This window comes from Hemicordylus capensis, chromosome 6 (assembly GCF_027244095.1).
Source record: "Hemicordylus capensis ecotype Gifberg chromosome 6, rHemCap1.1.pri, whole genome shotgun sequence".
Lineage (NCBI taxonomy): Eukaryota > Metazoa > Chordata > Lepidosauria > Squamata > Cordylidae > Hemicordylus > Hemicordylus capensis.
This window is the reverse complement of record NC_069662.1, coordinates 170,750,192-170,761,249: the sequence shown is the minus strand read 5'-3', so window position 1 is coordinate 170,761,249 and position 11,058 is coordinate 170,750,192. Positions and strand designations below refer to the sequence as shown.

The window sequence follows — 11,058 nt, the reverse complement described above, 5'->3', positions numbered from 1 at the left end:
TTTAGCAAATTCCAGACTGGCTTTTTAATGACAAAACTGGAGCCCTGATTGGGCATGGCCAGGGTTCTTTGAACCCGTTCATCCAATGGTGGCTCTGCCCCTAGGAAGACAGGAATAGAAATGTTAGAAGAAGAAGAAATAGGTCCAGAGTTGTCATGGCTGCTATGAACTCAGCAGCACCAGACAATCCAATCCCAAAGTGGGTGATGAAATCACCCAGCAGCACCAAAAGCCTGGGCAACTCCGACACCAGCTCGGCAACCAGCTCAGTCAGTTCAGACAGAGCGTTCTGTGGGCACACCCACAGGCCCCCACAATCGATCCCAAGCCCACCCCCGCCCAGCCTAGGGTACAGGCACAGGCTCCATAGAAGCCCATCACTAGCAGGGAGATGTTCTTCCTCTTATGGCCACTCCCAGCCACTCCACCGCCCACCCTCACTTCCCACAGGGTTCTCTGGGGCCCACACACCGGACCACCAGCCTCCCCCAACCAAGAAGTCCGGCAGGCTCCTTCGCGTGCTGGATCCTCCTCTCCCCTCCTTCTCCCTCCTGCGAAGTTTGCCTTTTTCCGTTAGAAAACATCCCGGACTGACGCGCAGAGAGTCTTGGGGTGGGCTGCGCCGGCTGCCTCTTGGGCAGGGGGCGGCGGGCTGGGGGAGCCTCCGTTCAACCCTGCTCCGGCATGCGTGGGGGGGGGGGAGCGGGGGCTCAGGCAAGGGCCAGCCAGGCGCTTGGGCTGGAACCCGGAGGAGGAGGAGGAGGACTGAGCGCCAGCCGGCCCCCGCCTCCCTCCCCACCCGCCTTGGGCAGCAGGCCGGGGGGCCTCTCCCGAGCGGCTGGGCAGAGGCGGCGCGCGCGGGGTCAGCCAAAGGCCAAGCGGCTTCTTCCGGGAACGGCTGCTCCGCCGGGGGGGATTCCAGCCTCGCCTCCCCTCCCCGCCCCGCCCGCCGCAGCCGAGGAAATTCCACTCGGAGGAAGCAGCTTCGGGTCCCAGACTCGCCGCAGCAGCAGCAGCAGCTTCAGCGTCTCCTCCGCCGGGCGGGCTGCTGCGCAGGAGGGTCCAGAGCGACCGAGGAGGAGAAGGCAGCGCGCGCCGCGGGGTAAGCAGAGAGAGACGCCGCCCGGAGGCCTCTGCAGCGCTCCCGGCCGGCTCTCCCCCGGAGCCGAGCGTGGCCTTCGAGGCCAGTCCCCGCCCGAGCCGGAGCGCGTCGGGAGGCTCCGGGGCAGGCAGAGCGCGGCTAGCTGCTGCTGCTGCTGGCCCCGGTTCGTGGGAGGGAAGCCGCGGCGGGGGCCGGCAAACGCCGCGCAGGTGCGCCCAGTTGCCCCTCTTTCCCCGCGCCCCCTGTTAGCCCCATAGCCTGGCTGCTGATCGGGGAAAACCTCTGCCCTGTTTCCTGCTGGAGTCAGAAGCTGCCAAGATGCCCAGGCTGCCAAGGGAGGGCGACTGGGCTCTGGGCGTCTTCTGCGGAAACCCTCTTTCCGTTCCAGAAGCAGGAAAGGGTCTGCATCCCTCCCTTTAAAAGCTGCCTTTCCTTGGGGTTTGTGGGGTACCTATATCTGTATATTTCGATCCCGAGCAGGGATCACAGGGGAGCAGAAGCAAGCACACAGGGAGGCTGGTAAGTTCCGAAGCAAGGTCAGTTCCGTGTTCCCACAGCTGTAAAGTAGGCAGAAATTCAACCGGTGTAATTGTTTCCAACTCCGCATCACTATGTACTGCTTGCTGAATTCCAGCCCCAAGTTTTTCAAGGCACAGAGCCTTTTTTAAAAATGGCAGCCCTAGGAACGCAGGAACCCTGTGGCAGGCTTAAGTCCCACCATCCCTCGGACCCACGTTTTATTCCAAAGTGCACCCCCCCCCGCCGCCGCCGCGCGCTTTGTCTCTCCCTCTAGGCGTCTCTCTCGCTGTTTTCAGACTCTCCAGAGAGGCCAAGATGTCCACCAGCGCACTGGAAGAGAAGGGGGCTGAGGGGCCCATGGAGAGGCCAGGTGGACACACCAGCATCGACATCACCATCCTCCAGGAGTCCTCGCTCGCCTACCTGGCCAAGGCCGTGGGGCAGTGCTGGGCAGGGCGGCAGGCAGCAGCGGCGGCGGCTCCCAAGCCAGCCCCCCGGGCTCCAGCCTCCGCCGCCACCGTCTCCGTCGTCGGCAAAGGCTGCGGCAGCGGGGAGGAGAAAGCCCTCGGGGTAGGAGCCGCGGTGGGGTGGGCTGGGGGTTGGCTGGCTGGCTGGCTGGCTGGCTGGGGCAGCAGTGGGGTGCACAGCCACTGGGGAGCACGGCCTCGGTGAGCCCTCCGCATTTACTGCCGGGGAAGCATGCCGAGGAGGCGCCTTCTTCACGGCGGCAGAGTCCAGATGTGCGTTTCCCTCGGGAGGTGAAAGGCAGTGGTGCCATTGCCCAGGCAGGAGTGCCGAAGCAGCAGGTGCTCCCATGACAGCGGGCAGCCCCCCCCCCGCCCCATGCCCACCCCAACAGCCCCAATCAGGCAAGTCCTGGCGCTCTGTCCCGGCCCGCCCCACTCTCCTCCCCCCCCCCCGCTGAAAGGTTGCAGTTGGTGGACGGAGGAGAGGAGAGGCAGGGGCCCCAATCCAGGCGGACAGAGCCCAGCTGGGGCCGCTGCTGCTGCGGTTCCTCCCTTCTGCGGCCAGAAATGCTGACATTCCTCGGTGCTGTTCTGGGCAGTGGGGGTGGGGGTGGGGGCGCGAGGCATCTGTGGCGACTCTCTTCCCAGGAAAAGGTTGCCGCTTCCCCAAACAAGGAGCCACGGCCAGCCTCGAGGCCGGGGAGAGGAAGGAAAAATGGCAGCCTGCCAGAAGCCTCCCTGCTGCCTCCGCTGCCCCCACAGCGCCTCCCCCAATCGCCTGTGGGGGCTCAGAGTGCTCTTCAGGGGCCACCCCCAGCCCAGCTGCCCCGTCTTCCTTGGCCACCTTCCTGTCCCCTGCACGGCATCCAGGGCAAGCAAGGGAGTGGCCACCAGCCCCCCCTGCCAAAGAGGCCCCCCCGCAGGGGCGGGGGCTCTGCAGACCTGGAGCTGCTCCTGCTGACCCACCATTTCCCCCTCCTCCTTCGCCGCCCCTCTCCTGCCCCCCGCTGGCCAGGTGGGGAGGCAGAGAAACAGCCTGAAGCTCGAGGGCGGGGGGGGGCGCCCTACAGCAGCAGATGTCCAAGCAGCATTTGGCCCCGGTTGGGTCCTGTGCCTGCTTGGGAAGCAAAACCCCGGTGCCTTTGCCTCGCAGGGGGCCCAGATCCTGCTGGGAGTTGTGTGCATCAGCCTTGGGGTGCTCGTCCAGCAGGAGAGGTTTTTCCATGAACGCCTTTGGTCAGGAGCTCCCTTCTGGATGGGGGGTCTGGTAAGTCTCTCGGGAAGCGGCTGGGTCTGGGGGAGGGGCTCGTGGAGGGGCTCATTCCGGAGCATTCCCAGCACTTGGCCCGCATAGCCAGCCTGCAGCAGCCTGTGGGGTCGGTCAGTATTCCTGGGGGCGGAGGAGAGCATGAGGAGGCATTCGGCTTGGGGGCTGAAATGCTCACAGAATTCCCTAGCCCACAGTGAACATCCCTGACCCCCCCCCCAGGCATGGGGGAAACCACAGGGGGAGGGGAGGGGAGGGGGGAGCAGCCTGGCCTTGGCGCAGAAGGGCACTGGCTACTCAAGAGTCTGAAGCGGGGGTGGGGGGAGGGAATCGGTGGGCGTTGTGCAGAAATGGGACCCTGAAGACTGCCCGGCAGCAGCAGCGCTGGGAAGGTCTCGGCCAGCCAGGGCCACCACTTGGGGCTGGGGACTCAGCTAGGCGGGGCCCCTGCCAGGGGCCCCGGGCAGAGAGCTGCCGCCTCTTGCTTGGACGCAGCAGCGGTCACTGAAAGAGCCGCAGGGGCGCCTGCACGCTGCTTCCAGGAGGAGGCCAGGCGGGCCGCAGTGCTGACTCCGGGGTTGCTTCCGCAGTTCATCGCCTCCGGCACCTCGGCCGTGGTGAGCGGCAGACGCGGCAGCCGTTGGGTGAGTGAGGCCTCTCCTCCTGGGGCACCGGCTTTTGCGCGGAAGGGTCCCTGGTCCTTGGGCTGGCTCGGGCGGGGACTGGCAAGCGAGGAGTGTGGGTTGGTGGGTACCACCCAAGAGGTCGAGGGGCAAGGCTGCCGTCCCGATGATGCAGCCCCTGCAACCATGAGTCCTGTGCTCCAAGCCCTGAGGAGGTGTGCAGCACAGCAGGCAGCATCCTGCCCGAGTCATCTCGAGTGCTCCTCTTTGGCGCCGTCTTCTGCTGCAGCCTGTGCCTGAAGCCCTCCGGCCTTCCCCGGGCCCAGCTTGCCTTCTTCGCCAGCCGGCAAGGGCAGCAGTCAGTGCTGCTGCTGCTGCGAACGAACGCGGGCTGCTTGGGCAGCGTCTCTCCGCCTTTCTCAGGCCTGCAGCCGCCCCCCCGGCTTTGACAGCAGCTGCCGCCACCTGGGGCGGCTCCTCCCCTCTTCCGGCACCCGTGAGCCACGAGGACCAGCCCGGCCCGCAGCCCATGCCCCCCCGCCCCCGCCTGGACTTGGCTGAACCCCATGCCCCCCCGCCCCCGCGAGGTTTCCTTGGTGATGTGCTCCCCCTTCTTCTCCGCCGCCGCCTCCGCCTGCAGGTCTATCCGGCCATGGTCTTCCACCTGGCCAGCGTCGTGGCCTGCTGCGTGGCCCTGACGCAAGGCATCGCTCGCATCCCGAACCTGAGCAGCTCCTACAGCCTGAGGAAAGACCTCTGTGAGAGCCAGCAGCCCTGGGCCTCCACCCCCAGCTACGACTGGAGGGCGGCTCAGTGCCAGAGCACCTTATGGAGCCTCCTGGTGAGCTCGCACTCTGGGGCGGACTGTGCCAGACCCTCTGGGGAGCCGGGTCTCAGGGTGGGAGCGGGTGGGGGCGCTGCCGAGTCGGGGGGGGCGGGCGGCAGGAGGCACCATGCATGTCCCCTTCAGGCTCCTGTGGGACCAGCTCAGAGTGGAGCTGCAAGAGGCGAGCAGAGGTGCAAGATCAGGAGAGAGAGAGAGAGAAAGAATTGCTGAAACGGGAGCCGGGTCTCTGGCCTGAAGGCCGTCTTGATGGCAGCCGTGGGCTCCCCACCCCCGAACTAGGGTGGGGGGCGGGGCTGGAGGGAGCGCGTGAGGAGAGGACTGCTGGACAAAGACCAAGGCTCGCCGCTGCTTGGTCCAGGCTGGGGCCCTGATTCTCCACGAGGTGGCACCCACCGCTTGGTGGCTGCGCTTAGATAGGGGCCCCGGAACAAGGAGATAGAGGGGCAGGGATCGTGGGTGGGGCCTGGCCTGGCCCGGCCTCCCTCATGCTGATCCCAGCCAAGACTCCTTGTCTCCATTCCTCCCCCCCAGACAATCGCCTTCGCCACTCGGATTTTGCTGCTCATCTTCTCGGTGGCCGCTCTCGGGATCGCCTTCTCCTGCCTCCTCGTGCTGTGCTGCAGACTGAGGGTACTTGGGGCTGGGGGAGGGAGCGGCTTGTGCAGACCCTGAGACCTCACCAAGCAGCTGGGCCCAATCCCTGACATTCCCAGGGAGCACCAAGCACTCACCATTCCTCCCAGAAACAGCAAGGTACTCTGTGTGTGTGTGTGGAGGGAGGGGTCTCCTGCAGTTTTCTCCCCAAATCAATATTTCCAATTGAGAATATGGGTTTGAATGTTGAAGCGTCAAGCCTGTGTGTGTGTGTGCATGTGTGCGCGCACGCACGAACTTCATTGCAGGTCTGGGCAGTTCACGTGGAGGTGGGCTGGGAGGCGGCATCATCTGCACTTGCTCCTATGAAACTGCCTGGCTCAGTTGACTTCTAAGTGCTGTACCCGTCAGTTAGAAGCAGCCATATTCTCCAGTGGGGAAAGTGGCTTTTCCAACTCGAGTGGGTCACAGTTGCCTCTGGGGCTGCTGGTTTTCCTCTTGCTCCTGCTGCCTTTGGGGGGGGGGGCTAGGAGAAGTGCTGCCGCTCCCCCCACCCCACCCTCCGAGTGAGTCCTGCGTATGGCTTCGCTCTCCGAGCTCCCAGTTGGCTCCTGAGGTTGCCACTGCCCGCAGGGCCCCCAAGTGTATCCAGGTGGCCATGAGGGCTCAGAACAAGCGTTGGCACCCAAGGGCAAAGAATGGCAGTGTGGGGGCAGATGGGCAGGATCCAGATACGGCCCTGGCCATGGTCTTCGCCCTCCTCTCCTCCATGTCATGCACATCCCGTACGGAGAGTCTTCTGCGGGTACGAAGCCCAGCCGCACCATCCCAGAGCCTGGTCCAAGGGCATGCCACACAGCCTCCTTGCTGAAGCTAAGCAGGTCTTGGGGGGTCAGTGCCTGGATGGGAGACCCCTGCCCCAAGCTCTGGGAAGCCATATGGGCTTGCACACTCCTCCCCCCCCCAAAAGGTAGAACTTTGAGCAGGCAGCGGGCCTGGCCCTCCGCTTCGGCTGGAGACAGTCTCGCTGGCGCGGGGTGTGTGCTCTTGGTGGTCTGCCTTCAGCCCACTCTTCAAGGTGGTCCAGGCTGGGAGTCCCACCGTGGAAGGGAGAAGCAGCAGCCCCACAGCGGCTGTAGCTGAGCATTTGGCCTCCCCGTGGCCCCGCCAGCTCTTCTCTCCTTCCCGAATTAAACTGACCCCCCCCCGCTCCACCTGCAGGCAAAGAATAAGAACTACGCCATCGTGGGGGATCCGGAGGTGCCTCCGCCCTATGAGGATGCGGCCAGAACTGAGAACATCGCCTGAGCATGGCCCCGCTCCCCGGGGCCACATCCTGCGTCCTGCTTGCTAAGTGCCTTTGCTTCTTTGCTGACTGGGCCACCCCGCGCGTGTGAGCCAATGCCCACCGGCCTGTGCTTGCCTCCTCCGCGCCCTGGCTGGTCTGCCTGGAGCCTCCCGCCAATAGAAGAGGCTGGCTGGGCGGGCTGGCCCCCTCCTCAGGGTGCCGTGGTGCACATCCATTCATTAAAGTGTCTCTTCTGGAACTGGGTGCGGGTGCCTTGCGTGGTCCTTGCAAACCGGCTGGGAGCCCAGAGCAGCGCCGCAGAAATGCAGAGTCACCACACACACATAGGCACAGGCAGCAGCTGCAAGGGCGGAGGGGGGAGGAATCGATGGGGGGGCACGCTTTTCTCAGTTGCCCACAGCGCTGGGGAGTGGAATTGCAGAGAGAACTCTCCACGTGGTCTGATCACTTTGCCCAGGAGTGGCCAGCCTGAGACAGCCCAGCTGTTGTGGAACTCAGCTCCTATCAGGCCCTGGTGCTGGCAATTGCGACAGGGGGTGATGGGAGTTGTAGTCCAACAGCAGTAGCCTCCGTTTGACAGCCCCTGGCTTAAACGGTGGATGTTGGGTTTTGTGGCACTGCTCTGTTGCACCTCACTGTGCGCATCCACAGCAGCCTGGAGGGGCTTTCCCCCGTCTCTGTCATGAATCTGTGACCACCACCCTCCAGCCTCCCAGCCTCTTGTCAGCCAGTCCAGGCAGCTCAGCTCCTTCGAGTTCAGAGCAGACGTCTGCAGCAGAGGGTGCGGGGGGGGGGAGGCATTTCTGTGGCAGGGACGGGGGTGGGAGGCTGACGAGCTGCAGGCGTTGCCCTTGAGCATGCGCAGAGAGAGGGGGTCCAGGTGTGGAGCCAGAGCTCAGTGGCAGAGGGGCCCCCCCTTAGGCCACGCAGGCTGAACCCCTCCCATTGAAAAAGCTCTGCTGGGAGACGATGATGAGGGAGGCTCCTCTGCTTGGGACCTCTGAGCTGCTGCCAGGCCCAGCAGGCAGATGTCTGGGGCCACACACAGTGCACGCGCTACACCGATTCTGGAGGCACTTCACTGGCTGCAGTTCAAGGTGCTGGTTATTGCCTTTTAAGGCCCCAAACTGCTTGCCCCCCACCCCAGGCACCAGAGGGACCTCTTGGTCCCAGCCATGGTCCCACCCCCACCTCACCAGATTGACTGGGGAGGGAAGGCTGCTCCGTGTGCTGACACCTGCTGAGGCCCATTTGTGGAGCACACATGACAGGGCCTTCTTGGTGGTTGCCCCCAGGCTGTGGAACTTGCTCACAGTTGAGATCTGCTTGGCTCCCTCTCTCCTGGCCTTTAGGAGGAATTGGGCTTTTGGCCAATGAGTGTCCTGCAGCTCTCTCTTGAATGCAGCCATCCTTTGTTTTTGTCAGGTTTTTAAACTGAAATTTTATTGTTGTTGTTTTTAACTTGTTGGTAACCACTCTGAGGTTTTAGGACAAAGCGCAGTATACAGGTATAACACTAAAATAAGTATATACATAGATGCAAGGTGGGATTAGGCAGGTCAGGGGCCTGACATGGTAGGAGGCAACTTCACATCTTCACAGGCCCGTATGGATTCTGTCCAGATGGACCCTGGCCATTTTTTTGCCCCCACCCCACTCCAGGCTGCTGCTGAACTGGTCCGTACAGGGAGAAAATGGCTGTGGGTGATTTCTGCAAAGGCCCGGGTCTAAGGTCATACTGGAGGCTTGCATTTTTCTGTGTGTGTGTATACACACACACACACACACACACACACACACACCCCATATGCAGTCACATTTATACCACATAAAGGGCTTCTATGCTTTTAAATCATGGATTTGTGTATTTCACTTCGGTTCAGGACTGTTTGAACTTCATACAGGCCTGTAGCTGTTCTTTTGGAAATGACTGTGCCCGTTTTGTGTTGAGAGGATTCTCAGCAGAAGAGAGAAAGCTGGAGCTGGCTTTAGGTCAGATCCAGGGTTGGGTACGTCGGGCATTGGGACATGCCGGCCAATTCATTACTATAAGATGGCTTGTGTTCTAAAGAACATACCGCAAGAACACAGAAGGGGCTTTTTCGGCTGAGTGTTGGCCGTTCGCTATAGTCTTTAATTTCTTCTATTAATTTTTCCCTTCCTTTAAGCTTTAAACTCTATAAGTTTGAGATTTTTCTTTTGATTTTCATTGAATCTCCTATTTTGCATTTTCTCTTTTGTGGTGCCAAGACTGATTTGCTGGTTTACCTGGAGTGGTAAGATATCGAGCAGACTCTTTAAAATGTTGAGATGATTAAGAATAGCTCCTCTAGTTTGTTTTCTTTTGTAACTCAAATAAAAGGTTAATTTGATTTCTGGAGTGTGTGCTTCGTTCTCTGGGCAAACAGCTGGTCAGGAGGACCCAATAAACCCATCGCTAAATCTGGCTATTGGGGGGAAATCAGGATTTTTTTAAAAAAATCTAACAATAACCAAAATAATCTCTTGACTGTCTGTCTTAATGAACAAGCACCTTCAGTTGGAAGAATACTCTCTACATAAGAGGTACAGGCCCGAGAGCATAGTGAACAGAGCATAGCACACAGGGATAGCCAACAGGACATAGGAGTTTTGCGGGAGTTTAACGGGAAGTGTTCGGGGGAGCCTGGAACAAGCTCCTGTGATCACAAGGAGCCTGATAGCAAAGAGAACGTAAGTACAAATCCCTCCCTCATATCCCTCATATTCTTGGGAAAGGCTGTTTGGACAGTTAAATAGCTGACCATTACAGCTGAGGCCTATCCTTCTAATAAACTATCTAATAAACAGATAAACTACTTCTAATAAACTGTCTCTAAATACTGTAAACAGCCAACAAGACAGTATGAAGACAGAAAGTCAGCAGGGGAGGGGGCACTTCCCAGAGTATTGCACAGAGTGCCACATGTATGACTGTTTGCCCCATGGGCAGAAGTCATGGGTGTTTGCTCGGTGCAAGGAGCTCCTGGCTCTCAAGGAACAAATCCGTTCCCTTGAGACCAAGGTGGTGGATCTGGAGAAGCTCAGAGAGACATGTGGATGAGACCTTCAGGGACGTGATAGAGGCATCCCACTCCAGGGCTGGTAGCTCCTTTGCTGTCAGGGAGAATGAAGGTCTTGGGCAAGGAGGACATCGGTCTGAGGAAGCCAGAGAGAAGGCGACCTTGGATCTAATTCTGAGTGACACCCAGGACCTGGTGCGTGACGTCAGTGTCATCGACCCTTTAGGGAACAGTGACAACAGTGCCATCAAATTCAGCATACATGTGGGGAGAGAATCACCATGGAAGTCTAACACAGACATTTTGAATTTCAGAAGAGGAAACTTCTCCAAAATGAGGAGTATGGTGAAAAGAAAGCTGAAAGGGAAAATCAGGAGAGTCACTTTGCTCCAGAGTGCATGGAGTTTACTCAAAACGACAATACTGGAAGCCCAGTTAGAATGTATACCCCAAAGGAGGAAAGGTACCACTAAGTCCAGGAGGATGCCAGCATGGCTAATGGGTACTTTCAAGGAAGCCATAAAAGGGAAGAAGACTTCCTTCCAAAATTGGAAGGCCTGTCCAAACAAACAGAACAGAAAGGAAAACAAACTCTGGCAAAAGAAATGCAAGGTGACAATAAGGGAGGCAAAAAGAGAGTTTGAGGAACATTTAGCCAAAAGTATCAAGGGGAATAACAAAAACTTCTTTAAGTACATCAGAAGCAGGAAACCTGCCAGGGAGGCAGTTGGACAATTAGACAATGAGGGAGTGAAAGGGATTATTAAGGAGGATATTGAAGTTGCAGAGAAGCTGAATGAGTTCTTTGCATCTGTCTTCACAGCAGAGGATATTGAGCATATACCTGTTCCTGAACCAGGCTTTTTAGAGATGGAGGCTAGAGAGCTGAGTCAGATAGAAGTGACAAGGGATGATGTTCTAAACTGTCTGGAAAAACTGAAAGCTAACAAATCACCAGGGCCGGATGGCATCCATCCAAGAGTCCTCAAAGAACTCAAATGTGAAATTGCCAACCTCCTTGCTAAAATATTTAACTTATACCTGAAATCGGGCTCTGTAGCAGAGGACTGGAGAGTTGCAAATGTAACACCGATTTTCAAGAAGGGATCCAGGGGCGATCCGGGAAATTACAGGCCGGTTAGCCTAACGTCCGTTCCGGGCAAATTGATGGAAAGCATCCTCAAGGATAAAATTGTAAAGCACCTAGAAGAACAGGCCCTGCTGGGAGTGAGCCAGCATGGCTTCCGCCAAGGTAAATCTTGCCTCACCAACCTTTTGGAGTTCTTTGA

At 59.2% G+C, this 11,058-nt stretch overlaps 1 protein-coding gene across 1 annotated transcript; it reads left to right on the top strand.

Moving 5' to 3' along the window:
- Window positions 1-371: 371 nt before the first annotated feature.
- On the top strand, window positions 372-9,100 carry LOC128329361 (high affinity immunoglobulin epsilon receptor subunit beta-like). The gene is made up of 7 exons (XM_053260398.1): window positions 372-1,102; window positions 1,918-2,191; window positions 3,242-3,355; window positions 3,946-3,999; window positions 4,619-4,819; window positions 5,357-5,455; window positions 6,641-9,100. Exons 2-7 carry the CDS (start codon window positions 1,937-1,939, stop codon window positions 6,725-6,727), a joined length of 810 nt encoding a protein of 269 aa, XP_053116373.1. The 5' UTR covers window positions 372-1,102; window positions 1,918-1,936; the 3' UTR covers window positions 6,728-9,100.
- Window positions 9,101-11,058: the final 1,958 nt, after the last annotated feature.